Raw genomic sequence first — 24,430 nt, 5'->3', positions numbered from 1 at the left:
ATCATTATAATTTATTATAATAAATAACATTTATTTATAAACGAATTACACATCGTGAAATTAATTTGAATATTGGATAGTATTTTAGACAATTATCACTTGTCGATCTTTAACTCTAATGTCTGGAAATGCATTAAACATACAAATTCAAAAATCGATTTCACGCGCTGTGGCGCGCCATCGCAAACATGCGAATTATCAAGCCTACACTAGACATAAACTATAATTTGCCATAAACAATGTTATCACTTCGACTGAAAATATTTTACACGCGCAATCTCTCTCGTTTTGTACCTGTATCGTTTTTAATTTTGAGACGCAGAATCAACTTCGCAAAAATGAGAACAAAATTATGTGTATCAAAATTTTGTTCGAATAATTTCCACTTTCTTCGTTCACACATCCTCACGAGTATCACCATTCGCTATCGAGGTATATCGCACTCTCTTGCTAACTGAATCGAGTACGGGTTCAATCTTTTTCTGAAGTTTCGTTCTTTGTAGATAGACCAAAGCGCACACCAGGGCAATTAGCACCATCGAGAGGAAGCAAAGCATCACCGTTGTTCCCCGCCGGGTAGAAGTTAATAGTTTCGAAGCGCAACTCTTCGTTTCGTGGAAGTCGTGACTCATGTTTCCTAACAGAAAGAAAGAAAAAAAACGCACATTTTAATTCCCGCGAAAGAGAAACGCGTTCGTCTGATTATTATTATTACAAAAAATTACCCTCGTAACACTGTAAATTGGCTTTATTTCGGATGAACACTTTCGTCTTCTTCATCCACTTGACGAACGGATTGAGCTTGCAAGAGCACTCGAAGGGATTGCCGGAAAAGTCCACGGTTACGGACCGATCGTGCTTAGCAAGATTGTCCATGGTGTGGAGATCGCGCTCGAGGATCTTCGTGAATTTGTTTCGTCGTAAATCTAGGAAACGCAGGTGGTGCAAGCACGACAGATTGAAGTGCAGCGCGGTCAAATCGTTGTCACCGAGATGAAGATCAAGGAGATTCGGCAGATCGCAGAATACGTTGACGTCCCGAAACTCCGAGATCTCGTTCTGCTCGAGATGGAGCTTTATCAGCTGCGTAAGATTGCTGGAAGAGGAAGAAAGTGAGCGACTGAGTCATTATCAACGGAAAAGAGAAAACAGAAAAAGGTAAAAAGTTCGTAGAGGAAACGCAAAATACCTGTTCACGAAGATGTCGTGGAGCGTCGACGCCAGATTCCTCGGCGGACCGTCCTCGAAGGCGTCGGTCAGATGTAGCTCTAAGAGGGAGATAAAATTGGAGAATACTCTCGGATGGCTTCTCGCGGGATCCAATGACAGCTCGTTGAAGTCGAGTACGAGACGCTCCACGTGCTGCACGTGATGATAGGCTTTACCGCGTATCTCGCGTATCTTGTTGTTCGACATGTCGATCACCTTCAAGTACGGCAGATTGTCGAGGGTGCCGAACACGTTCCAGGGCAGCTCTTCCAGCTCGTTCCCCGTGAAAATGAGCACCTAAGCGTATCGAAATCGTTATTGCGTTATCGCGCAAAAAGCGGCGCGCGGCCCTCGCGATTATACTACTCACTTGCGTCTCGTTCGGCAAATGCGCCAACGGGGACGTGTCGTGGAATCCGGTACCCGTGCAATTCACGACGTACTGATGATGACCGTCGTAGCACGTCCTGAGGCAGTGACAACGATTCTTAAAAGCCGGGCCGCATTCCAGCTTGGAGGACTCTAACGTCTCCAAAGAATGAAAATTGGGATTGTTGCAGTCGTTGACGGATCCGGCGATCGACACCGATATCAAAAAAAACGTCGGATAAAGAATGGTCCTCATCGTGACCTCGTGGAAATAACGATCGAACAATCTCGAGGGTCGTACTTCCGAATAGATTTCGAGCTTACATTTACACGCATCCGATCGAACACTAGCCAAGGAAAGCTTCATACATTATTGTCCTCCCGATCTACAAATTCATATGGAAATGTACGTCAAGTTAATTATTTGAACATGACTGATTGATAATTACATGGAAAAAAGGATTTTGGTAAAATATCTAAAAATTTTGGCAAATATAAATATAAAGATAATTTTGTTGGGTAATAAAATAATTATATAGGTCTCTTAGTGCTCTTAAGCATAACGACGGTATTGCAAAAACTTTTTGTTTCTAGCAGCCATTTTGAACATTTTTTATAACGTTTTTTTATCTTGATGACTCAACAAAATTATTTTGTTCAAGTTTATGTCTGGCCACTGTTAGATTCAGCGATTCAGCTATTTTTTTCACTGTACGTAATATAGTTTTCCCTAAATTAAGTTTACATTTTATATGATTAAATTATTTTTTTTCTTAATACTACATTATTATGGATAAAATATATATATTTCACACAGTAGCATAAAAAAAATAATTTTGTTGAAGAGATTTATATATAATTAATTTTAGCATCTTAACTTTTACCGTAAATTAATTTATTTAACAACCATAAAAAGGAAAAAGGAATAAAAAGGAATCTATAATATTCTTCGAGAGACAAAATAAAAACAAATTAAATCATTATAATTGTAACTTTCCTGCTCAATTCATATCACTCATATTGAATTAATATTTTAACGCAGGACCAAAATTCACATTGCATATTTAACATAAATAAGATATAAAATGAGCACGAGGGCTGCAGGTAGTTCCAGCAACTTTATGAAATTGTTGGATAAGAAAATTTGGATACTAAGAGTTAACGACAGAGAAGATAGTTAGGTAACGTTAGCATCGGTGTTGTTTCGAAGTGGGTCGTCGAGTCATATTGCTGACTTGAAACATGTTAAAACTGGCTCACCCACGCGACAGGTGATGTCGAGCAGGGAAGAGAGCCGATGCTCCTTCGGATATAACGTATGTATTTGCGAACGTGCTCGATCACGCAGCGTGAGATGGCCGTGGCACGCTTACTTAGTCATCAGCGGCTGGCATTGAGAGAAAGCGATTGCGTTGAAATTGCGGCTCCGTTTGATAATCCTAAGTAAACGGAAGACAAGGCGAACGCGAACAAGCGGCTGACCGACTCGCGGCCTTTCCGCGATTCCTCAAGCGAAGCTTAATGTCTTCAACTGACGGAATTTTATATTTTGCATTCAATAATCATCTGTCGAACTGAGAGAGATCTCGTCACGCTGATGGTGCCGGCTATCGCGAACAATTATCAAAATACACACGTCGCTCGATATCCGGTTACACATTCTCCGCTTGGACTTTCGTCCAGGAGAGACGTCCAGCGTCGTGCAGGAAATTTTTACCTGTCGAAAAGATCCCACTTACCATTCCGTCCACGTGATGAAAAAGAAAAAAAGAAAAAGAGAGAGAGAGAGAGAGAGAGAGAGAGAGAGAGAGGGGGGGGGGGAAAGGAGATTGGGGAGTCGGGGGACGTTTCGTCCAAGGAATGCACCTGAATGCACTATCGAGCTGTATATCTCACTTGTCCCGCAGGAAAAAGACACCCGACACTGGACGTGCCTAGTTTCGGCAGAAAAATTCACGTTAATAATATAATATAATATGTATGTCGAATGAAGGAGTCGTACGTTTCGCTCTCCTTCCGGAACGCGCGAGGTCGGACTCTCGAGGAAGGACTCCGCGAGGGAGGCAGGAAGCGCAAAGGCGGCTCCTGTTCTCCACGCCACGACGGACCGCACAGCATTGCATGGCCGTGCTTCATCCCGACCGCACCTGCACTCCCGCTCCCTCCTGGGCCCCTTGGCGGACCCCAGGTGTCGCAAGGGAGCTGGCCCCTCCAATCCTCTCTTGGTCCGTCGGTCTCGTTTCCTCGGCTCGCGATCGCGTCGCGCCTTCTCTCTTTGATATCACCTCCTTCCGAGAGCCTTCCTTCTTCCTTCCTTGGTCCCCTTGGTACCCGCTCGCTCCGCTCCGCTTCGCCTTGCGCTGTCATCATTAACAACTCAGCGTGGCTCGAAATGAGAAATCGCAATTGGAAATGTTCATTTCAAATAAGCTTCGTGCAGAGAATTAATTTAAATGAGGAGATTTTTAAATAAGGATTTTAATGATAACAAGTCACTCCAGAAATTGTCAGAAATAATTGTTTGAAATAATTATCAGGAAATTATTTCATTATGAAGAGCTATATTGACCATATTGCTTTTCATTATTGCATTTCTTTTAATCTCTGTTCTTCCTTTTATGTTTCATTCTCTCGTTAATTATCTTCTGTTGCAGTCGAAGAAATTTCAGAAATATTTCATTCGATTCTCATTTAATTTATATTACTCGGAACGAATTTTAATTATTATTTTCATTTCGCGCTTTTAAAATAAAATATGACAATTCCAATTGAGAATCGTCTATAATTGTATTAATTTGTGTTTTATCAATTAAACATTTAAAAAAATTTTTCATTTATCAATTAAACAATTAAAAAAATTATAATACCTATAAACACTAAATATCATGATTCTAAAGAAAAATTACTATTCTTTCAATCGATTATAAATCGAATTAAAAAAAAAAAAAACCATTTAAAAATATTAATGTATGTTTTAATTGTGAATCCGTATATTTTCCATTTCTAATGTTAAATTAATTCATATTGTTTTAGCTTATTTAATAAATCTGTTAAAAATTATGAAATTCAAAATTTGATTTTTTACAATATTTAAAATATAAAATTGGGAGCATTGGGAGAAACTTCGAGCAAATTGGAAAGAAATTATCATTGTCAACTTATTACAATTATTCATTATTTTTTGCTGTTATATTGATCATAAATAATTTTAATTATGTAATAACGATAAAGACTTAGGAAGTAGGGGGAGAAGTACGGCTGTGTGAAAGCGGACGCGACGGGTTTTCGATATCGTTTTTCATTCCATGTATGTCTTGATTTATAAGAGAATTATTGGAAAGTGAAGGAAATGAGGTAAATTCTAATGCCATTTTGGGAACAATAAACTGATGCATACATACATGTACTGAAAGATTTGGGGGTGTATGAATATCTTTATTCACGGAAAGCTGCACATATTGGATGCAGAATGGAAGTCTATTCAGAGAGTACAATTGTTTTAATTTCACAATACACAAAATACACTTTTAAACTGTACAATTATCGTCGCAAGTTGAAAACTCTTTACTTCTGCATGCATCAATATTTTTTTCCTTGTATACACAATACAGTTTTACATTTACATTTACTTATCTCTAGTATTTATCTTCTCCATTAAACGGCCGATAACGTGTAAAAGTTGTATAAATAAAATGTCAGAAAATAATTTTATAACATAAAAATATAAAAGTTCAAAAAATCTGATCAAGAATGTATGAAAATTATATAAATGTGTGCACCCGTACTTTTTTTTTGTGCAAGTAGGCTGGTATATTTAATGCACGCAAGCATTAATACAAAATTGGAAGAGTATGTATTTTTCATCAACATATGTATTGCTGTTACACGCCGTTTTGTATTTTTTACATATATATGTAACAATTATTCTCCGTTTATAACTTTTATATAACATTGATGACTTTGTCCGCTATGAACTTTATTTTTCCTTAAACGACGAAACACGTCGTGTCACGATTTAACAATAAATTTAGTCACAAACTTTATCTTCATTTTAAATATTTACTTTATTTGTTTAAATGTCTGCTTGTGACAATTATTAAAATATGTTAAAAATATCTCAGAAAGTTCTATTTAAACACAAACTCAATTATTACTCAATCATCTAAATAAGTGAAATTTTTACAAAATTTTAATTAATAAAATGTATATTAAAAACAGTTGTGCGCAATATATTAAACAGAAATATCGATTTTACAATATGCAATGTATTTATATCATTACATATTGTACTAGCATTTCGTATTTGTTTGTGTTAATGAAGCTAATTTTTACAGCACATCTCTCTCAGAGAAACATTCAAAGACTTATTTAGATTTATTGGTGTCATGAAAATATCGATATGATTGTAGATATTCTATCTGCAAAAGCAATATTGTCGATAATTTCTTGCAAATAATATAATTTATATAAAATTGAACATATTATACATGCAAACTCTATAGGTAGCAATTTTTGTAAATTGATGGTAACAATTATTGCCTATACTTCATAGAATCTATAAAAAATTATTTATTTAATTATTAAAATGTATATAAAAAATAATATATAAAATATATCATATATCGCGCGTAAGATAAAGCAAGTAGATCGATAAATTAACATTAATCGTTTACAGACTAGACACTATGACGATCGCGCTGTAGTAAGATTAAAATACTACATCGATTGTATAATTAGTAGGTGCGTTCCGCTTTTCTTTTGATTTGCAAATTAACGCTAAGAGAACATTAGTCGATATGAGATACAGTAACTAATATCCATTATTTCACAATGTCTCGAGATTTCTATTCTCAGATCGTTAAATGTTACATATTCTTAAGTAAGATTAGTTAAATGAAAAAATGGCTTTTAATTTGTTAGCAATAAGCTTAAAGTAATGATAAATCAACTTAATAATGCTTGAGAGACATTAAACATATTTATAAGATTATAAATATATCAGATGTAACACAAAATTTTTCACCATAGAAATAATATTTTTAATCTCATTATAAAATTTAAAATATAATAATTTTCATTTTATATCAACGCAACGCGTTAGTTTGGTTTACTACTTTGGCCCGAAGACACCCTAACTGTGTAGGTACTTTGTGAGAGATGTTAAATGCTTATGTATATAAGTCTTTCAACAGGACATACGTATATATGTATATGTATATATGTATGTATGTATATATACATACGTATATACACGTATATATATATATATATTATGTATATTTATAGAAGAGCATTTGGCAGTAATCAGAAAAATCGAATGTAAATGTATATTATATAAATTCGCATCTATTCTCTTCTATACCTGTCAAATCATCAAGATTCTTCTTCAATATATTATATTGCCATATAAGATATGCAGGTATAAATATAGACAAGTTGATTTCAACAATATTGCGAAAAAAAATCGTGTAAAATATTATTTAACAACAATGTAAAATCAATAAAATCTGCATGGAGTCAGAGTGCATTTAAAATTATTTTCGAAGCATTTATCTAATCAGACTTCTTTCTACAGTCCTGCTGTTGATTTTAAATCTTGGAAGGCTTATACATACATATTACATGTATCTTATATGTATATAATAATATCCGTATCAATGTAAGTCACACATGTATACTCAAATTGATGCAAATATTTCATAATTATTGATTTACGTTTCCTATTCAATAGCCTCATTATTTGTAAAAAGATATAATCTTCCTTTGAGATTTATATATGCATGTCAATAAAAATTTCATATAACTATATATTTCAGTTTAAAATACCTGTCATATCTTTGTACCTTTTTAAGATAAATTAATCAAAAAAATTAAATTTATTACTCTCGCAAGTACGAGTTATATATGCATATAAACTATAAAAGTTAATTTTGTAAAATACACAAATCTTGTATACATTAAAAAGAGAGATATCGAATTATTTATAAAGACATAAAAATAATGAAATGGTGTTATTATACAGGTCAGAATCTAGAATTGGTCCCAAAATAAGGCATACCAATTCACACAGAATAATAATACACCCTAAAAAAGGGTTACTTATTAATCATGTTTTCTGACAATGAAAAAAATATTTCGATCATCCTACGTGATCAAACATAAGACATAATTCGTCAAATATCCACTGGCATTAGCATAAAAACAAATTTCGATTATTTTCGATATTATTCTGTTATTGTGGGACGTTCAGCGAAGGAAAAATTCCTACATGATATATGCGATAAACCAGTTTAAGCTTTGTGTCTATTGGACGATCCGTCTTTGCAACAGCAAATTAAAGCTAATATCAGACTAATGATTTCTAAAGTCAAGACCAATATTGCTATACCCATAAAATGATACATTTGACTCTTCAGTGTAGCTACCAATTTTTCCGTACATCCCTATAATAAAATTTTTGTATATTTACATTTAATACAACTTAGTATATTTTACATTTAATACAACAAGAATAAAGTGTACATGATTAAGATAAATCGAATTATTAATTAAAGTAATATAAAAACAGGCGTTATACCTCACTATAAATCCCAGGACTCACGACTCCAGCAATCTTCATATTGCGACCTTCCCTGCAGTCAGTGCTGTTGACATTTTTGCAGCAGGACAGTGGCACTTTATACATATTATCAGGATTGCTCGAGACAGTCAAACTGAGGGATCGAGAGACATCCTTGGTCGAATATTTGCTACCGGCCCAGTCCGCTGGTCCAGTGGCTCCGCAACATTCTAGGCTGGATTGAACCGAGTCCATGATTTGTGTGCGACATTGTATCTCGCCGTATTCGTTCTACAAAAATAATGAAAGAGAATTATTTCCATAGCATAAAATTCTCACTCAAATGACATTGAAAAGCATGTGTTAAAGTTGCATAGACGTTTCACAATTAAAAGGAGACTTACCTTAACGGTGCTTATCACGGAAATCCGCACCAGTTCGTCCAGACGGTCTCTATGAGCATAGAGCCAGCCTGCGAAGGCGATTTGCGCGACGACGATGACGAGCATGATGCTGAAGAAGGTGGCCAGGCAGTATCGCGAGTTCTGCAGAGCGCTACACCAACCTATGATAGCAACGATGACCATGAAGATGCCGGTGATTAGTAAGATATATAGACCCGCTTCATAATTATTCCCTTCCTCAGCGATTGATACCAGGAACGTTTTGTCCGTCAGCATACATGTTACCAGGGCTATCACCGTCACTGCGATCAACTGAAAGACATACGAGACAGAGTTGCGTTCAGACCAAGTCAGGACGAACAAACACGGGTGACTAAAGTTTGTTGAAAAAAAAAAAAAAAAAAAAAAAAACTGTTGTAAATATGTTATACCAGACTGGTCTAACAGTAATTTTCCCTCAACATACGCCTTGACGAGAAACAAGATATATTCGTCAATGTTTATTCGCATTCGTTCGTGCTCGTATTCATTCTGCGCTTCATTAACAACTTAATCTTGGGATTATCCGAGTGCCAAAGTTGCAGGACAAGGAATTGGACGGATTCCATACAAAGGGATTTTTCGAGTATTCTTTCAGGTTTTCAAGCGTTGCAGGATGAGAGAGAGGCTAACGAGCCACTTTACGAGCCAAACGAGGGTTTGCACGAGGGAGGAGAACGTGGCATTTACAATGAAACGGTCTGTCCGCCAGATGTGGGCTTCCATTTAAGCGTGTGGATTATCACGGGGTTTCCTGCCGCGCGTCTCGTCCGGATGTCAAACATTAATGCTCGCACGTTAAAAAGAGGAAGAAAAAAAAAATAAGTAAGACTAAAAAGCCCCCCTCCCCCCTCCCTCCCCCCAAAAAAATAGAAGCGTCCTTAAGCGAATGTTCCAAGCGGCAGCGCTATCCCCGAGTACTCGCGTTAGTCGATTAGCTTATGTAAACGAATACGGAAATATGTATTAATGGCGATTCTCCATAGAACCATGCGAGTTAAATATTGATAGAAGCGAGTAATCCGCAGAGAGACTTGGGGATTTCTCGAATATACGGTCTTCCTCACTCCTACAAAATCTGCAGTAAATAGAGAGAATATGCGTCGGTCTTTTCTACATAAAAGAACCGAGGACATATAAATATACATAGAAGAAGATGAAAAATACGAAAATTATGGCTCACTGGATAATTTTTGCAAAAAAAAAAATGTGTAAAGAATCTTTTATACTGAATCGACTAAATGTCACCCAAATCAATTGAATTAAATCTAATTAAACTGAATCTAGTTGTCGAAATATAACGTACAATTAATATAATTATTGTGAAATAAAATTCAGCATGTAGTGAAATATTTTAAAATTGTCATTCTTCTCGAGTTTTTAAATAGTTCGGATTTAAATTGTAGGGTCGAATTTAATCGAATTTTCCGATACAAATCGGTTATCGTGTTAAAAAAGTTAGAGGCAAATCTTTCAAATCCGATCAAACTTAAATTTAATCAAATTTTCGATCTGATTCGAATTATAAAGTAATTCTATCGCGTTTAGAAAGCAAGAGAGAAAACCAAACACACGACAACCATTCAAATCGGATCATACTCGATTCCATTCCGAATTTGAATCTCTATAACTCCATTTAAATTTCAAACCGAGGAGATTTCAAATAGGATCCGGAACGATTCCGTGTCGCACGTCTTTCGTTTCTTCGAATGCAACGGAGACACATCGTGTGTATATTTAATGCGCGTAAGTATGCTTTGGAACGAAAAAGAAGAAACTTCCTGCATCTTTGATTCGCGCGGCAAGAATAGTAAGCCTCTATAACTCCGCGTGATGTAAGAACCGCGTAACAACTAAAAACGATCCGATGAATCAGATTGGATTCATCCTACTAATATCAGAGTTAATACCGATCGCCCAGCGAGATCTCAACAAAATCACCGACGTCGTCGTATGGATCTAGATAAATAAAGGGCCTGTTTTTTTTCCCGGTAAGAAATTTTCCATATAAGGACATAAATAAAGACATTATACATGTTCTCGTATAAAAATTTTCTTTACTAGATTTATAGCTGAACTGTAATATACATTTATTATACTTGAAATGAAATAGATATAGATTTGAAGTTTGACAAAAGGGAGACAGGAAGTTTTTAGTATACAATGTGCGGGAACAGAAAACAATCCTAAAATGATTCCGCATGAATCTTCCGCGTCAGTTTTCTTCAATTTCGCGCTGATCGCTGAAGCGACAAGACAAGTGAATCGGCTTATACAGCAAATGCAGTCGACAAGTTAAAGTGCAGTCGACTCTTTCGGAAGGCTCTTGTTCGCTATTACCCGCTCGTCGGAGAGGATAAAAGAGGGGGCGGGAGGAAATTGGGCCGTAGCGTGGGCCGCGTAGGAGGCTCGTAGGAGGAGAAATGTACTCTCGACGCGCTCCAGCGACAGCTACGAAACTATATTTAAAACTATATTTAAACGCGCGATGTTGACTAGTTGATTTCGAAATTGTGGATTTCCGAGGTCGACAAAGCGAGCGACGTCGCTTAGCGAGCGGCCGAAAGGCTCGCGCCGTTATTTCGACCAATATTTATCCGATTCCGTCATCACCGCGCGTTTTTTCTCTATTCCGAAAATCTCTCGGGATCTACTTTCCATTCACGCTCGCAACGCTCCTTGTAATCTTATCTCCTTGTTATTCGACGAATGTTGGATAAGAGCGAACGATGCTTTCACGCTTCCTATGCTTTTTTTGATCCGCGCTCGACGCTGCTGTCCGGCCCGCGCTTTCGGCTCGCATCATCGATATTTCCGTCTCGCACGCGATCGCTGATTGTTACCGGAAGAAACTCGACGATTACGATCGCAAAGGCTTCTCGTTCGCCGGGCTTAATATTAAAATTTCGAATTGTTCATAGCGCCTCGTGAGATTAATGTCAAATCGAAACGTGAGCGCGCGACCGAGAGGCCACCGGCGGTAATGGCGGAGTCACGAGGAAAACAATAAGAACATTTCACAATCTTCTTTCTGAATTTACACGCGTTCTATATATGCGGCGAGATGAACGCGAGATATCCGGATATCTCGTAGGCCGGGGTTGGAAAGGGGAAAAAAAATCGAGTAACCAATCAGAATCGAGTCGATTCTGGAATTGAGTTGGAACGAATCAAATCGCCCGGGCGGCCGGGTATCGATCTGACAGATTGAGACGCAGCGGGTGTGAAAACTCACCAAAAATGCGAGATTCATGATCACCAGCGTGTACTTGGAGATGTTGTAGCAAATCGTCCCCATCTTGACGGAAGAAAGAGAGCAGGACGGGAAGACGCGAAAAGACGCTCTAACGATTATTTAGGCAACCGCACGCGACTCCCACGTCGGCGTCCCGACGCAGAACGTCTACTCCGCGTCTGCAAAAACGCGGATAGATTGCCGCGAACGAAGAGTCCTGTCTTCGCAGATGCGCTTCTTCTTCCGGAAGACACCGCGTTCCGACACGACTCGCGACGGCGACGGCGGCGACGGCGGCGGCGGCGGCGGCGGCGGGGAGGCGACGCGACGCGATGCGACGCCTCGGCGTTTGACCGCTCGCTTATTCTCGGACGGCGACCTGCGACGCTCTCGATGCAACGTGCGACGATACCTCAACCTCCTCACGCACGAATCACCCCGTCTACAATGAACACACTGAAGCGGAGAAGCAGACGGCGGCGGGCGGTCCGGGCGGATTGTCGGCGGCTTGGGGAGCGTCGAGGACGAATGGCGCCACCTGCCAGCGAGAGTGAAAAGTAACTTGACAGGCGAGGTGCTCGGTAATCGAGTAAATGATATTACCGATGACGCATCTCTTGGGATACTTTGCGAATCGCAATTATTTAAATATATCCGGGAAGTATAAACAATAGTTACATAAATAGCATCCACGACATATTATTTACAAATTATTGATTTTGACTGATCTGGGACTGTATATCTGCTTCATTTTTAACATATTTGAATAACTGGAGAATTAAATGAAATGATGTTGAGATCCAATTTCTTTTTCAGAGCAGTTTGATAATTTCGAGGAAGATATTATTGAAAAAAAAATTTATCTTAGATGCAAGAATTGTTTTAAATATCTTCATTTGTGATTTTTATAAAATTTAAAAATTATCAAAGTATATTAGAATATAAATAAGAACAAAAAAGTGAAACAAATCACGCAAATACTTAAAAAAAATTATAAAATTTAATCATTTCTTTCTTCCATTTTATGAGCAGGACTATGATTGTATTTTTTCTTGAGTATATTTCGAATAAGATTATGATTTAAAAAAAGAAGCGGGATAAATCAATACATTTTTATTTCAATAAAAATATTTTTTTAGAAGAAGACGCGGTTTCTCCAAGTTCTTCTCATAAAATACAAGAAGATGCGCAAATTTGAGCTATCTCTCGATGATTAGAAACTATGATTTGAAGATAGCACTCTACAACTCTACACTGCGGAAAACTTGCTCACTTCACAGATGTCATTCAGCGCCATCCATTGAATTAGAATGTAATATATAGTTCAATGGATCTATCGTGTTAACAAAATAAGTAGGTTATGAGTGTAACCGTAATATCGGTTAACATTGTATATATAACAACGCCTAATATATATAAATTTAAATGTGAGTATAACGTAGTGATATCTCGCATAAAGATGTACAGAGTTTTTAGAACTGTCAGCATAGAGAGAAAAGGAAAGGAAAGAAAGAGAAAGAGAGATAAATTCTAACCTCTAAAGAATCCTTTTGGATATTTTGGAAATTTTGTAACAAAATTAAAAAGTAAATCATATTTGGACCACGTCAAAACATTTTATTTTGGAGAATAATTTACTTTTATTGATAGACTATGAGAGATCATTATTGTTATTGTTAACAGATTATGTCGGAAGAATTGGGATTGCAGGTAGGACGAAGGAGTTATGAGGAAATATTAAAACAGCGACAAGATGAAGGAGGATATAAAACCGAAACCACAAATGAGCAAGTAAGTCTGCAAATGAAGATGTAAAAAAAAAAATGTAACATATGCATGTGTTATCAAACAGCTTATACATTCATAATTCATTTTTTAATGTCGCTGTTTAATGTCATAATTTTTTTTATTCATTCCGATTAATTTTTTTAGGCCCGTGTTGAAGAGATCGTACTCAAATTTTATCGGTCGTGCAGAGATGGAGATCCTGTTTTACTTAGGCCAAAGCATGTTCAATTCCTAAAGAAAGCAATTACTCATTTAAAAGAAACTTACGAGGTATCTTTTATCACTTTTAACATCATGCGATATGTTAGGAAAGAGGATTTAAACTATTAATTCTTACTTGTAACAAGGAACTCATCGAGTTGTTTCTAATGATATTAGTGTTTGGACTCGAGTAGGCCATGGCTATGTTTCTGGATATTGCATTCACTTGCAATATTAGGAGAACGCTTAGAAGATGAAGAGTATTCTAAGATAGCAGGCTTCTTAGCGAAATGTCAATCACCACTTGGTGGTTTTGGAGGAGGTCCAGGACAATATCCTCATTTGGCTTCTACGTATGCTGCAGTGAATGCACTGTGCACCATTGGTACACAAGAAGCATACAACGTGATAGATAGGTAATATATATCTTGAATGATATCTCACAAGTCATATTTATCCAAGTGTATTTAAAAAAAATATATTAAAATTATTCTTTATTGTTGATGTTTTTGATAAAAGAGAACGCTATAAGATTATGATGATTTCAGGAAAAATTTGAAACGGTTTCTGTCGTCCTTACGCGGAGAGGATGGTTCTTTCTGCATGCACAAGGACGGCGAAGTAGATATGCGTGGAGCGTACTGCGCTCTCGCCACTGCCAAGTTGACAAACGTGTACACACCGGATATGTTCAAAGGCACCGCCGAATGGATAGCTAAGTGTCAAACGTGGGAAGGTGGCTTCGGCGGTTGTCCAGGGATGGAGGCTCATGGTGGATACGCGTTTTGCGCTTTGGCAGCACTTGTAATGCTCGGAAAAACAGAGCTTTGCCATTTGCCGGAGCTACTGGTAAGATAAAAGATCTCTCCTATAATTGTAGCATCCCCGCATTAATATTCTTGAATATTCACATTCTTGAATGCAGAGATGGATAGTGAATAAACAGATGCGTCTTGAGGGCGGTTTCGAGGGACGTACGAATAAATTGGTGGACGGATGTTATTCATTCTGGCAAGGGGGAACGTTCCCATTGATCGCCGCTGTCTTATCAACGCAAGGAAAGGAATATAATGGTTCCGACCACTGGCTGTTCAACCAAGAGGCCTTACAAGAGTATATATTAACTTGCTGTCAGAATCCGCACGGTGGTCTTCTGGATAAACCAGGAAAGTACGTAATTGCGCTCCTTTGTGTCTGCGATTGTCATAAATGTAATCTTGTCAACAAAAAAGTCATTTAGTCACGTTAATCGTATTGCAAGCTCTTCTTTTTTCTTTTTCAGAAATCGTGATATATACCATACGTGTTATGTCCTCAGTGGATTATCAATTGCACAAAATTCGCCAGTAGAAACCATCATTGGAAGGAGGCTAACGAATAAGGTGGAAGTCATACATCCTGTATACAATGTTGAATACTCCGCCGCGAGAAAAGCGCAGGAGTATTTTTCCACTTTACCAATCCCAGCCGATTGATGCGTCTTAGCTATCTAAAATATATTTAACCATGTTTGTATGTTTTTCCTAAAAAGAATGAAAAAAAGAAAAAAATCCCAAAGATGGAATTTATCTCAAATTGACCAATGATGCGCGCGTAAAAGTTTATACATGAAATTCCATAATTGTGATATATAAGAGAAGAACTTATAATACCATGTTTTTTTAATTGTCTTTACATTCGATGCACATTACACGATATTAAAAATTCAAAAAAACATCGGCATTTTTCCTATTTTAATTTTGTATTAATAAAGATTACGGAGAAGCTGTTATATGATAATTTATTACGCCGTGAGACGTTGCATTTTTATCTGAATCTTTTTTTCTTTATTAATTATCGTACGACATGAATGCACTAATCTTAAAAATGAAATAAACTGATCCATAGAGGTAAAAGATCTCTATTGCAACATATGGTCTTACACATAGATTATATGTACATATATAGATAAATAATAGAATATATATTTCATTACTATCTATATAATTTAATATCTACTCGAGAAAATACTAAAGATGCAGAAAAATACATTTTTTTTACATTAATATAAAAATTTAACTTTTCAGTTTGATTCGGAACTCGCCTGATTGAATTTTTTCGATAATCAAATACTTACATCTTTTCTTTGCTTATATATTAACATAACGTTGCGATGACTACTCGCCACTCGACATTTCGTACAACTATAAATGCGGCAAGATATCAAAGAGACAGAGTAAGAGTAAAATCTATAATGATATATGAAGGATGTTTGATGTGGGATTCGATCCGCTGCATCTCGTGCATGTTGGTAATATTTATACAATGTCACCCATATATCGCTTATAGCACTTACATACAATTTGACTTTTCCTTTCTTTGTCAATAAATTATAAAATAACGTCTACAAGACAAAAATATCTTTCGCGATTTATGAGTCTCGTTTTTTTTTATATCCTCACGATTGCCAATTCGAATGTTTGTTCGAATGAAAGGTGAGATAAAGAATAATTCCCACTTACAATCGATTAATATAAATATGATTAGTAATAATATGCATATGTATGATAAATGCTGAAAAATTGCAGTCTTCCGATAGTTGTTTTGATATAGCCAATTATTGCATGTGGTTATACACATGGTTCAACGTAATTTCCCGGAAATAATCCGGTTATACCATCCATCACTCCCTCCCACCATCCGTCGTCATTTTTCTTGAGCACATAAATCACAGAACTCTCTTGAAAGCTTAACTCATCCTCCTTATCTGCGTAATAATCATAAATAGCCACCACTGCAATTATAATTTTTATATTAATATTTATAATGTTATTAATATAGTGCTTTCTGACATAGACGTTGAAAACGATACAATAGAAAATTGTTTGAAATTCTACCTTTCTCAATATAATTTTTCGGTACCCATCCAGGAAGATCTTCCTCGTCCGGCACGATCGGCATTATAGCACCAGAAGATGGAGTCGGTCTGCCAAACTGTGGATGTTCGTCCTGCTCCGGTGGTGGTGGCGGCGGTAAAGGTGGACTATTTGCACCGCTACCGCGGCTTATCTGATGCGATAATCTGTGCGGTAGAGTGTGATGCCCACTGTATTCCGCCATGTCACCACCTAGACCAACCAAGGGAGAAGGTGGAGCTGGTGGCAAAAAACATCAATATTTAATAATAAATTGTCATAATCATAAAATTATAACATCATACGTATATCAACAGTATACATTTCTGTCATTATTATTAATTATATTACTGTAACTTACGAGGCATACTGTTATGTTGTTCCTGTACGTAGCCCGCGGTGACGCTGGGCGGTGCTGGTGGTGGCGTTTGTGGATGACTCTGCAGAGGATGCACCGTTCCCACTTGCGGCATAGTGTGCTGATTGATGGTATTAGCATGCGCGTTATGATTGGCATTATGACTTGTGTGCGACGTATTATGTGCATGCAACGGTAGAGTGCTGTAACCTGGCCGATCCCGCCTAGGATGACCGAGCGGATAATTGGGCGCGTAGTGGCTAGGAACTTGTGGTGGGGCTACTGCTGGTGGAGTCCTATACTCACGCGATCCTTTACTTAATGTTCCTATACACAAACAATGTCACGAGTCATTATTTGTTATATATATATATATATATTTTTTTTTTTTATTAAGCAGACACATATAACATCGAATACAATAGATAGAATGGTGTAACATTTAGAAGCTGAAAGAAAAAAAAACATACATGCAAGCAAGAAGCAGTAAATACCTTTGCATTAGCGAAATGATTTTAATTTTTTTATAACCGCAACTGAAAAAGTACACCTTTACAAGTTTGTGTAGCACTCATACAATTCTTAGCGTCTACATAGGGTGTCCCAAGGGGCTCTTGGGACACCCTGTGCATACAGCATGTTTGGCATATAAGACGATTGTTCTTGTAAATGATGCGAAAATAAAAATATATTTTTTTACTTATAACTTTGCCAAACATTCTGTATGTATAATATATATTTGTATATGTAATTCTTACCAGTTCTCACTGTTTGAGGTGGTGTTGGCGGTTTGGTAGTAGGGGCAGGTCCTACCATGGCAGCACCTAAGCCTGAACCTGTAGAAGTAGCACCTAAACTCTGAACGCTGCCCTGACTACCTCCCCTCTGCTTGCTTCGCGGTGTACCACAACTGCGTACACCATGTCCAATGTCATCCAAGATCGTATAATCAATGCTTTTCCTTACATACTTAATTGGCTTCTCAGGATTGGCAGGAGCAATGATTTTGTACTGGCGAGTTGTCATTTTGTTGGCTGTTAAGACGCCTATCTCCCTTCTGGCTACTTTTTCCTTATGGATCATGACTGTCTGCGCGATATGATTCATCTGACTCTCCATCTCGGCAAGCTGAGATGTCTGTAAATCCAATAATTGAAGAAAATTATATGCCAGAGTGTTTATCTGGTATGCAACGCTGGCTAAAGACTGCGTGGTATAATTCTTTGTTTCTTCCAATGCAATCCTCTTGTTTTCCGCTTGGAAGTAATTCGCTTCGCAATACTCTGCTACTCGCTCCAGATTTGTGTGGCTGTCAGCCAAGTTGTTTCTCCCCTCGGGAATTTCATGTCGCAAGAGTGCCGCTAATTCTGCCATGACTTCAGAATCACTGCCCACTCCAGACGACACACAATAGGATCCTGATCCTTTTTACAGGCAGTAAAAAAAAATATAAATGTTATATGTGTAAAAACTTATAAAATGACATTATAAAACAATAATAATCACTAAATTGGCTTCGTGTTACGAGAATAAGCGTACGTGTTAAAGGGATAAGGTGAATTAGATAAATTAGATAAATTAAAGGGGACACAAAAGCAGGGATATATACTGTAGCACATCTATAGTCATTGTGATCTCACAAAGCGAATCACTTTAACCGTTTCTAATGCAGGGGCACAGGAGGATACGTAAATTTTCGATAAGGAGAATACCTAGCACCTTTCTCACGGAGTGCAAAAGTGAAAAAAATTAGATCATGACAGAGGGGCGGCGTCTGAAAAGGAAACAAGATGGATAGCGGATACACACGCACGTGCGCGCACATACACCGACATACACGCGTCGCCTCGTCGCCTGGCACGGCGTTCCGCTCGTGCGGCGGAGACGCACACAACGACCGACAGAGACACAAAAAGAGAAGAAAAAATCAACTAACGGTACTCAGCCATTATCGCAACTACCAGCTACTGGCAGCCTCATTAATTCATAATTACCGAGCTCCCGAAATTCGTGTTAAAAAACGAAAAGCGGACCGAGGAATAAAATGGCCGCGACACGTTGACGCGCGCGCGACCAATATACGATCGATTCGCCACGATATATCGCGCGAATACGCGCTTACGATACAAGCGACATCATAGTCCATTTTTCCGTTTCTTACAAATCGATGCGCTTTCTTTGACAACAAATTATATCTTTATAAAAATCAAGATACAATAGAAGAAATAAGAGACGAAGAATTAAATTTCAATATCTAAAAGTGTTCATGTTTTTAATACACAAACGATACAAATACCAAAGTGTTCTTTCAATGGTCGAAAATAATTTTCTAATTTTTCATAATTTTATAATTTTTTATATCTAATTCTTTATTCCTTATTCCCATTCACTGTCTGAGTCTTAATTTGGTTCCAAATTAGTGTATGAATTTGGTTCCAAAATAGTGAATCTCGAATGAAGGGCCACGAGGATTCCGGCCACGTGACTGGATGTATGTCGGGCAGTCGCGACTTATCGATCGTGGCATTCGCGAGATATCGTACGAATTACAAACGTATGCCACTTATGTCATAAATACATCATGATTTCGACTCGACGTTCGGACTGTGCTTTCCATGTATCTTTAACAATTTTACAGGGGACATAGATTTTTTTCGCATTCTTCGCGTGAGTTCCTGACTCGCGGCTTGCAAACCCGGGGCGGCGATCGTATTTCGCGTTTGCTTCTGTTCGGCATTCACATCCATTGTATCTCCAGCTGCGTTGCGTTGTACTCACCGTGAACGATCGACCTGACAGATATCTCCGAGCCGGTTCAGTCTCGGTAAGTATAACCCTCTAGATCGCGAATACGTATAGATGTATCTCACCGAAATCGTCGTGATTTCCCGGTGAACAAATCGTCTGCGGTACGAAATCGGTATTAAAATCGATCATCACGGCATTTACAGTGTGGTCCACCTACGATGTTCGCAGATCGGCCGAACAGCAGTTCTACGATCGACAGCGATCTTCAGAATTGTCAATCAGAATGTTCTCAAAACGGCTAAGGTGGTTGATCAGTCCGCGAAGTGACTTCCATCCAAAATACATTTAAAGATTTATTTTACGAAGACACAGAGACACTTCTATCAGTCGTCGTCATCATTGATTCATTAGTCCTGATATCCGTAAGAATGGATGATTTGCTAGAAGGATTGGAAGCACTGAAGATCAGGAGTGATTTCTGTGAGGACGATTCCACATGGATGTCGTGTATAGATTTGATTCAGAAAAGTTTTGCACCACAAAGAACAATCGGAGCAGAACGTCCATGCGAGGAGAAAGATTTCAGAGAGTATAGGCTGGTTGTAGAGAGAAACTTGCGAAATGTCAGGTCTATGCTGCAATATATTTCAAACAGTTGTAAAGAAAAGCACTTGCAGTTGGCCAATGCTACAGGAATGGCTAGAACATTTGGCATGAATTTATTTCTGCTTATTGGAGAACACAATGAGAAAAATATTTGGAATACGGCCGAGTGTGTCTCTATTTCCAAAGAATTACTTGCTAATTTCTGTGATCTATATGTTTATCAAAATATCTCCCAATTCTTGTCAGAGAATAATAATCTGCATAATTTGTTGCTAATGTTGAGACCCAAGTTATTGAAGAATACTTGGAAAACTTATCCATCGGCCATAGCATGTTACAAATGGATTTTACAAGAGGCAGAAGTGAGTTCAGTTTTATTTAGATTTTTATTATTTAATAAATCTATATATATTGAAATTTACATAATTCAAAATAAAAATATATATTTACATGTGCACTTTTTATTTGAAAGTAATTAGTTGACATTAATTATAGTTACATAATTACAAGTAATATTATTCACAAATTTTATTTATTTTTACATCATATTTGAATCTAATAATGTCGGTTATCAGTAATTAATATGGCATTCGACATTTTAATTGATATATAAATATAAATTACATATTTTTTTCTTTTTTATAGAAACCAATTTTATTTAATTACATGGAAGAAGTTATGGCTACTACGCTATTTATGCTTGATGATTACTTTCCTGATAATATATTAATAGGTTTAGAATGTATTTATCAAATTATACAGCATTCTTATATGGTAATTATTAACAAGAATTTATTTTTTCACACATATATACTACATATACACACACACATATATATATATATATATTTATTTAATAAATATTTTTTTAGAAAAAAGAAATGGTCGATATTGGCTATGATAGAGTAATTTATAAAGTTTTAATACCTTTAACTCATCAAAAGGAAGTCAGATATATTATTCCTTTATATACTTGCCTCGCCAGTCTTCTAGCTACTACAGAACATTGGGATAAATCAAATGTGTTTGAGGTAAAATTATTTAAAAGTTTATTGAAAACTGCAAGTCTTAGTCTTAAATATTATTATAATCTTCATTTTTGTAGTGGACAACTCGCGACACAGTGTTAAGCAATTTATTAAGCGACATGGAATTAGAGCAGAATATCGAACTGCGGCATGCATACATGTTGAGTTTACCTCAACTTATTACAAATGTGGGCTGTGCCAAATGGTGCGAAAGACTTATTCGAATACTTGCCGAATATTGCGAACATCATACAGATTTAAGAACGTTGAAAGCGACATTGGAGGTACGATAGATCTTAAAATATGATACTAAGTTGTACAATAATAATAAATAAAAAGGATACTAACTTGTATTCTTTTATTTAGACGGCAAAGAAGACCCTCCTATATTTTCCATACAGAGCAGCTGCACACTGTGATCCACTTTATGTCGCATTCTTGAAATTACATTCTGATCTGACGGAAACACCAGTATTTGATCCAGCGATCATGCAGAATCTAGAGGACTGCATTTGTATGTTATATCACGTATCGCCAAATGTAGGCTATATAGTATTTAATGATGATCGGATGCGTTTGGTACTCAGTAGTAACTTGCCAAGCATATGCCAGAGTGATATCAAGTATTTTGAATAATTTACAAAATGTATAACAGATATATATCTATTTACGATTACAGGACTATGACTATACAAGATGTCCTAAAATTATCAAATGATCTTTCATTGTCAAATTCTGTAGAACATTCTAAGACAAAAATTCTTATACAAAAATATTGAGCCTATAATTTTTAAAGGAAAATCATTTAAAATTAATCAATCTGTTTGCAGCCATAGCAGTGAAGATATTTTTATACACTCATCTGTATTTATTTGCATACTTGTGATACATTTGATAGTTTTAATTGTTCGATTTGATTAATATTCCACAATATCATTATCTTATCTTATTAATCTTTATATATAGTAAATTAAGTAATCACGAGTAAGTCAAACAAAAATTAGAAATAATTTTCTTATCATTACATGTAGAATTATGTCAATATCTAAAAACTAAATCAATGTGTAAAATCATTTTCACAACTGTATGAGTTATCATATTTAAGCGCGTAAATTTTCTATAAGCTAGTTGATCAACTTTAAATGCTTCCTTTAAAAATTATTATTTGTATATAAAAGTTTTTGTTTTAGAATCTTTTATAGAATCTGGCAGTAAAAGAATATCTGGAAATTTTAGAACTTGTATATAGAATATTTCTTATCCTATAAGCAAACTATTTGCGATGTGCTAACTGGATTAGTAACAAATTTATTAAGATGTTGCAACAAATCTGTTAGCAGATTTTGTTATATTTCTGCTGGCATTCTGTCAAAAAAAAAAAAAATTGTAGAAGATATAAAATTTTTCTTGCAGATTGGGTTATCAAGGAAGAACTGTTCGATATTTTAAGAAAATGTGTGAATTTTAAATTTCCAATGTTTTATAAAGAAACATTTATATGAACATATATATATATATATATATATATATTATAATATGATCTTACAAAAACAAAAGTCTTGAGATATAAAATGATAAAAGTGTTATATAATCATTTTTCCTTAATAGTTTCTAAATAAAAAGTTTTTTTTTTAATTCTGATAAATTCTAATAAATAAGTGAAGTATTATCTTTATTTTTAACCATTAGTCATTTGCAAAAAGTCAATGATAGAGCAAATTTAGATAATGAATTATTATACATCAAATGGAACGAAATCAAATCTTTGCAAATCTTTATTTTTAATATTAATTAAATTTTATATATTAATTATTTACAAAAAGGTATTTTTAATCATTTTTGATAAAACTATTAATTAAGGAGCTATTAGAAAAAATTATTTGAAACATCCTATATTTGCAAAACAAGATTATGTTGATATAAATATTTTTCTTCAAAAAATGATTTCATAAATTAATTTTCTTAAAATATTAGACAATACTTAAGATATACTCAATGTATACACACAGCATACACACATATACACACATACAATATGTTATATGTACATACATGTATACAGAGTGTTTTGTAATCGATGGTACAACCAGCAAAGAGGTGATTCTATCATATTTTCTTTGAAGTATTGTATGACCAATTAAATATTGAAGATGTACGAGTATGTAATTTTCTTCATATCATATTCAATAGTTATTCAACTATTAAGTAATACAAACATGTGCATAATTTACGATACAAATTGAGAGAATTTATTTAAATTTTATATTTAATTGAATCTAGTACAAGAAAAGAAATAGTGCGCAAGGAGCGCACGTCTGTAGTATAAGTCGAAAAAGTAGAATAAAATTTTTTCATATAAAGATTGATTTCGAAAAATTGATTTTAAATATTCGCTACGTTTGTATTTAACGAATATCGCTGTAGATTCTATTTCTATTCTGCATGTTTACATTTCTACTTCTGCTCAATTTGTGTTTATTGTATGAATTAAAAGGACACAATAAAACAGAATATTCACAAAATTATGATGCGACATGTATTTATTGAAAAATTAAACTTCTTCTGAGAGATACGTATATCCTCTATATCTCTTTGTAAATATAAACATGAGAAGAGATAATGGTCTACAGATATTCGTTAACAAATTTTGATGTACACATATCTAGTAGATATTTGAAATCCACTTTTGAAGACAAAACTTCATAAAAAAAAATTTATTTTTTCAACTTATTTTTGCATGTAGGATCTCCTTCCTGGTTGTAACACCATAATATTACGGAACACCATATATATGTATATATGTATATTAATATACTCTATATAATATATGTGAATGCGCTGATAGAAATATTATATCATCATGTAATTCTCTCTGTATGTAGTACAGAGAAAATGCAATAGATACTTAAATATTTTATTTCTGATGTAAAGACAACAATATACAGTTATTTGTAAAATAAACGTTTTCGTTAGAATACGATTATTTTAATTA

The 24,430-nt window shown here is 35.7% G+C and overlaps 5 protein-coding genes across 19 annotated transcripts; 2 read left to right on the top strand and 3 right to left on the bottom strand.

Moving 5' to 3' along the window:
- Positions 1–10: 10 nt before the first annotated feature.
- Positions 11–3,819, bottom strand: LOC105428880 (trophoblast glycoprotein). Of its 8 annotated transcripts, XM_089084790.1 has the most exons (7): positions 3,581–3,819; positions 3,445–3,512; positions 2,839–3,295; positions 1,580–1,964; positions 1,190–1,506; positions 726–1,096; positions 11–637 (listed from the first exon to the last, which is right to left on the bottom strand). In XM_089084790.1, exons 4-7 carry the CDS (start codon positions 1,943–1,945, stop codon positions 396–398), a joined length of 1,296 nt encoding a protein of 431 aa, XP_088940916.1. In that variant the 5' UTR covers positions 1,946–1,964; positions 2,839–3,295; positions 3,445–3,512; positions 3,581–3,819; the 3' UTR covers positions 11–395. The 8 variants fall into 8 exon arrangements, with proteins under 8 accessions (XP_088940916.1, XP_011639758.1, XP_088940915.1 ...); XM_011641456.3 differs by having other exon boundaries at positions 2,952–3,295; positions 3,445–3,819; XM_089084789.1 differs by having other exon boundaries at positions 3,475–3,819.
- Positions 3,820–4,992: 1,173 nt separating this feature from the next.
- On the bottom strand, positions 4,993–12,329 carry LOC105428884 (CD82 antigen). The gene is made up of 4 exons (XM_011641469.3): positions 11,816–12,329; positions 8,542–8,853; positions 8,156–8,428; positions 4,993–8,021 (listed from the first exon to the last, which is right to left on the bottom strand). Exons 1-4 carry the CDS (start codon positions 11,876–11,878, stop codon positions 7,869–7,871), a joined length of 801 nt encoding a protein of 266 aa, XP_011639771.1. The 5' UTR covers positions 11,879–12,329; the 3' UTR covers positions 4,993–7,868.
- Positions 12,330–13,082: 753 nt separating this feature from the next.
- Positions 13,083–15,583, top strand: Fntb (Farnesyl transferase beta subunit). Of its 2 annotated transcripts, none has more exons than XM_011641470.3 (7): positions 13,083–13,242; positions 13,499–13,606; positions 13,748–13,873; positions 13,982–14,220; positions 14,353–14,653; positions 14,730–14,974; positions 15,087–15,583. In XM_011641470.3, exons 2-7 carry the CDS (start codon positions 13,502–13,504, stop codon positions 15,277–15,279), a joined length of 1,209 nt encoding a protein of 402 aa, XP_011639772.1. In that variant the 5' UTR covers positions 13,083–13,242; positions 13,499–13,501; the 3' UTR covers positions 15,280–15,583. The 2 variants fall into 2 exon arrangements, with proteins under 2 accessions (XP_011639772.1, XP_011639774.1); XM_011641472.3 differs by lacking the exon at positions 13,083–13,242 and adding an exon at positions 13,265–13,401.
- A 103-nt stretch (positions 15,584–15,686) lies between these two features.
- Positions 15,687–19,200, bottom strand: Abi (tyrosine kinase Abl). 4 transcript variants are annotated; one of them, XM_089084781.1, is made up of 5 exons: positions 19,051–19,200; positions 17,815–18,480; positions 17,060–17,383; positions 16,681–16,938; positions 15,687–16,577 (listed from the first exon to the last, which is right to left on the bottom strand). In XM_089084781.1, the coding sequence occupies exons 2-5, from the start codon at positions 18,428–18,430 to the stop codon at positions 16,414–16,416; spliced, it is 1,362 nt and encodes a 453-aa protein (XP_088940907.1). In that variant the 5' UTR covers positions 18,431–18,480; positions 19,051–19,200; the 3' UTR covers positions 15,687–16,413. The 4 variants fall into 4 exon arrangements, with proteins under 4 accessions (XP_088940907.1, XP_088940905.1, XP_088940904.1 ...); XM_089084779.1 differs by having other exon boundaries at positions 18,993–19,144; XM_089084778.1 differs by lacking the exon at positions 19,051–19,200 and adding an exon at positions 18,776–18,910.
- On the top strand, positions 18,863–24,413 carry LOC105428886 (TELO2-interacting protein 2). 4 transcript variants are annotated; one of them, XM_011641475.3, is made up of 7 exons: positions 18,863–18,993; positions 19,695–19,880; positions 20,008–20,772; positions 21,056–21,184; positions 21,283–21,441; positions 21,516–21,722; positions 21,805–24,413. In XM_011641475.3, the coding sequence occupies exons 3-7, from the start codon at positions 20,233–20,235 to the stop codon at positions 22,072–22,074; spliced, it is 1,305 nt and encodes a 434-aa protein (XP_011639777.2). In that variant the 5' UTR covers positions 18,863–18,993; positions 19,695–19,880; positions 20,008–20,232; the 3' UTR covers positions 22,075–24,413. The 4 variants fall into 4 exon arrangements, with proteins under 4 accessions (XP_011639777.2, XP_011639778.2, XP_088940912.1 ...); XM_011641474.3 differs by lacking the exon at positions 18,863–18,993 and adding an exon at positions 19,593–19,610; XM_011641476.3 differs by lacking the exon at positions 18,863–18,993 and having other exon boundaries at positions 19,565–19,880; positions 20,033–20,772.
- The last annotated feature ends 17 nt before the right edge of the window (positions 24,414–24,430 follow it).

The sequence above is a fragment of the Pogonomyrmex barbatus genome, unplaced genomic scaffold (assembly GCF_055798465.1).
Source record: "Pogonomyrmex barbatus isolate J1 unplaced genomic scaffold, ASM5579846v1 scaffold9, whole genome shotgun sequence".
NCBI classification, from domain to species: Eukaryota; Metazoa; Arthropoda; class Insecta; order Hymenoptera; family Formicidae; genus Pogonomyrmex; species Pogonomyrmex barbatus.
The sequence above is the reverse complement of the archived record's forward strand: the minus strand, read 5'-3'. Positions and strand labels throughout refer to the sequence as shown.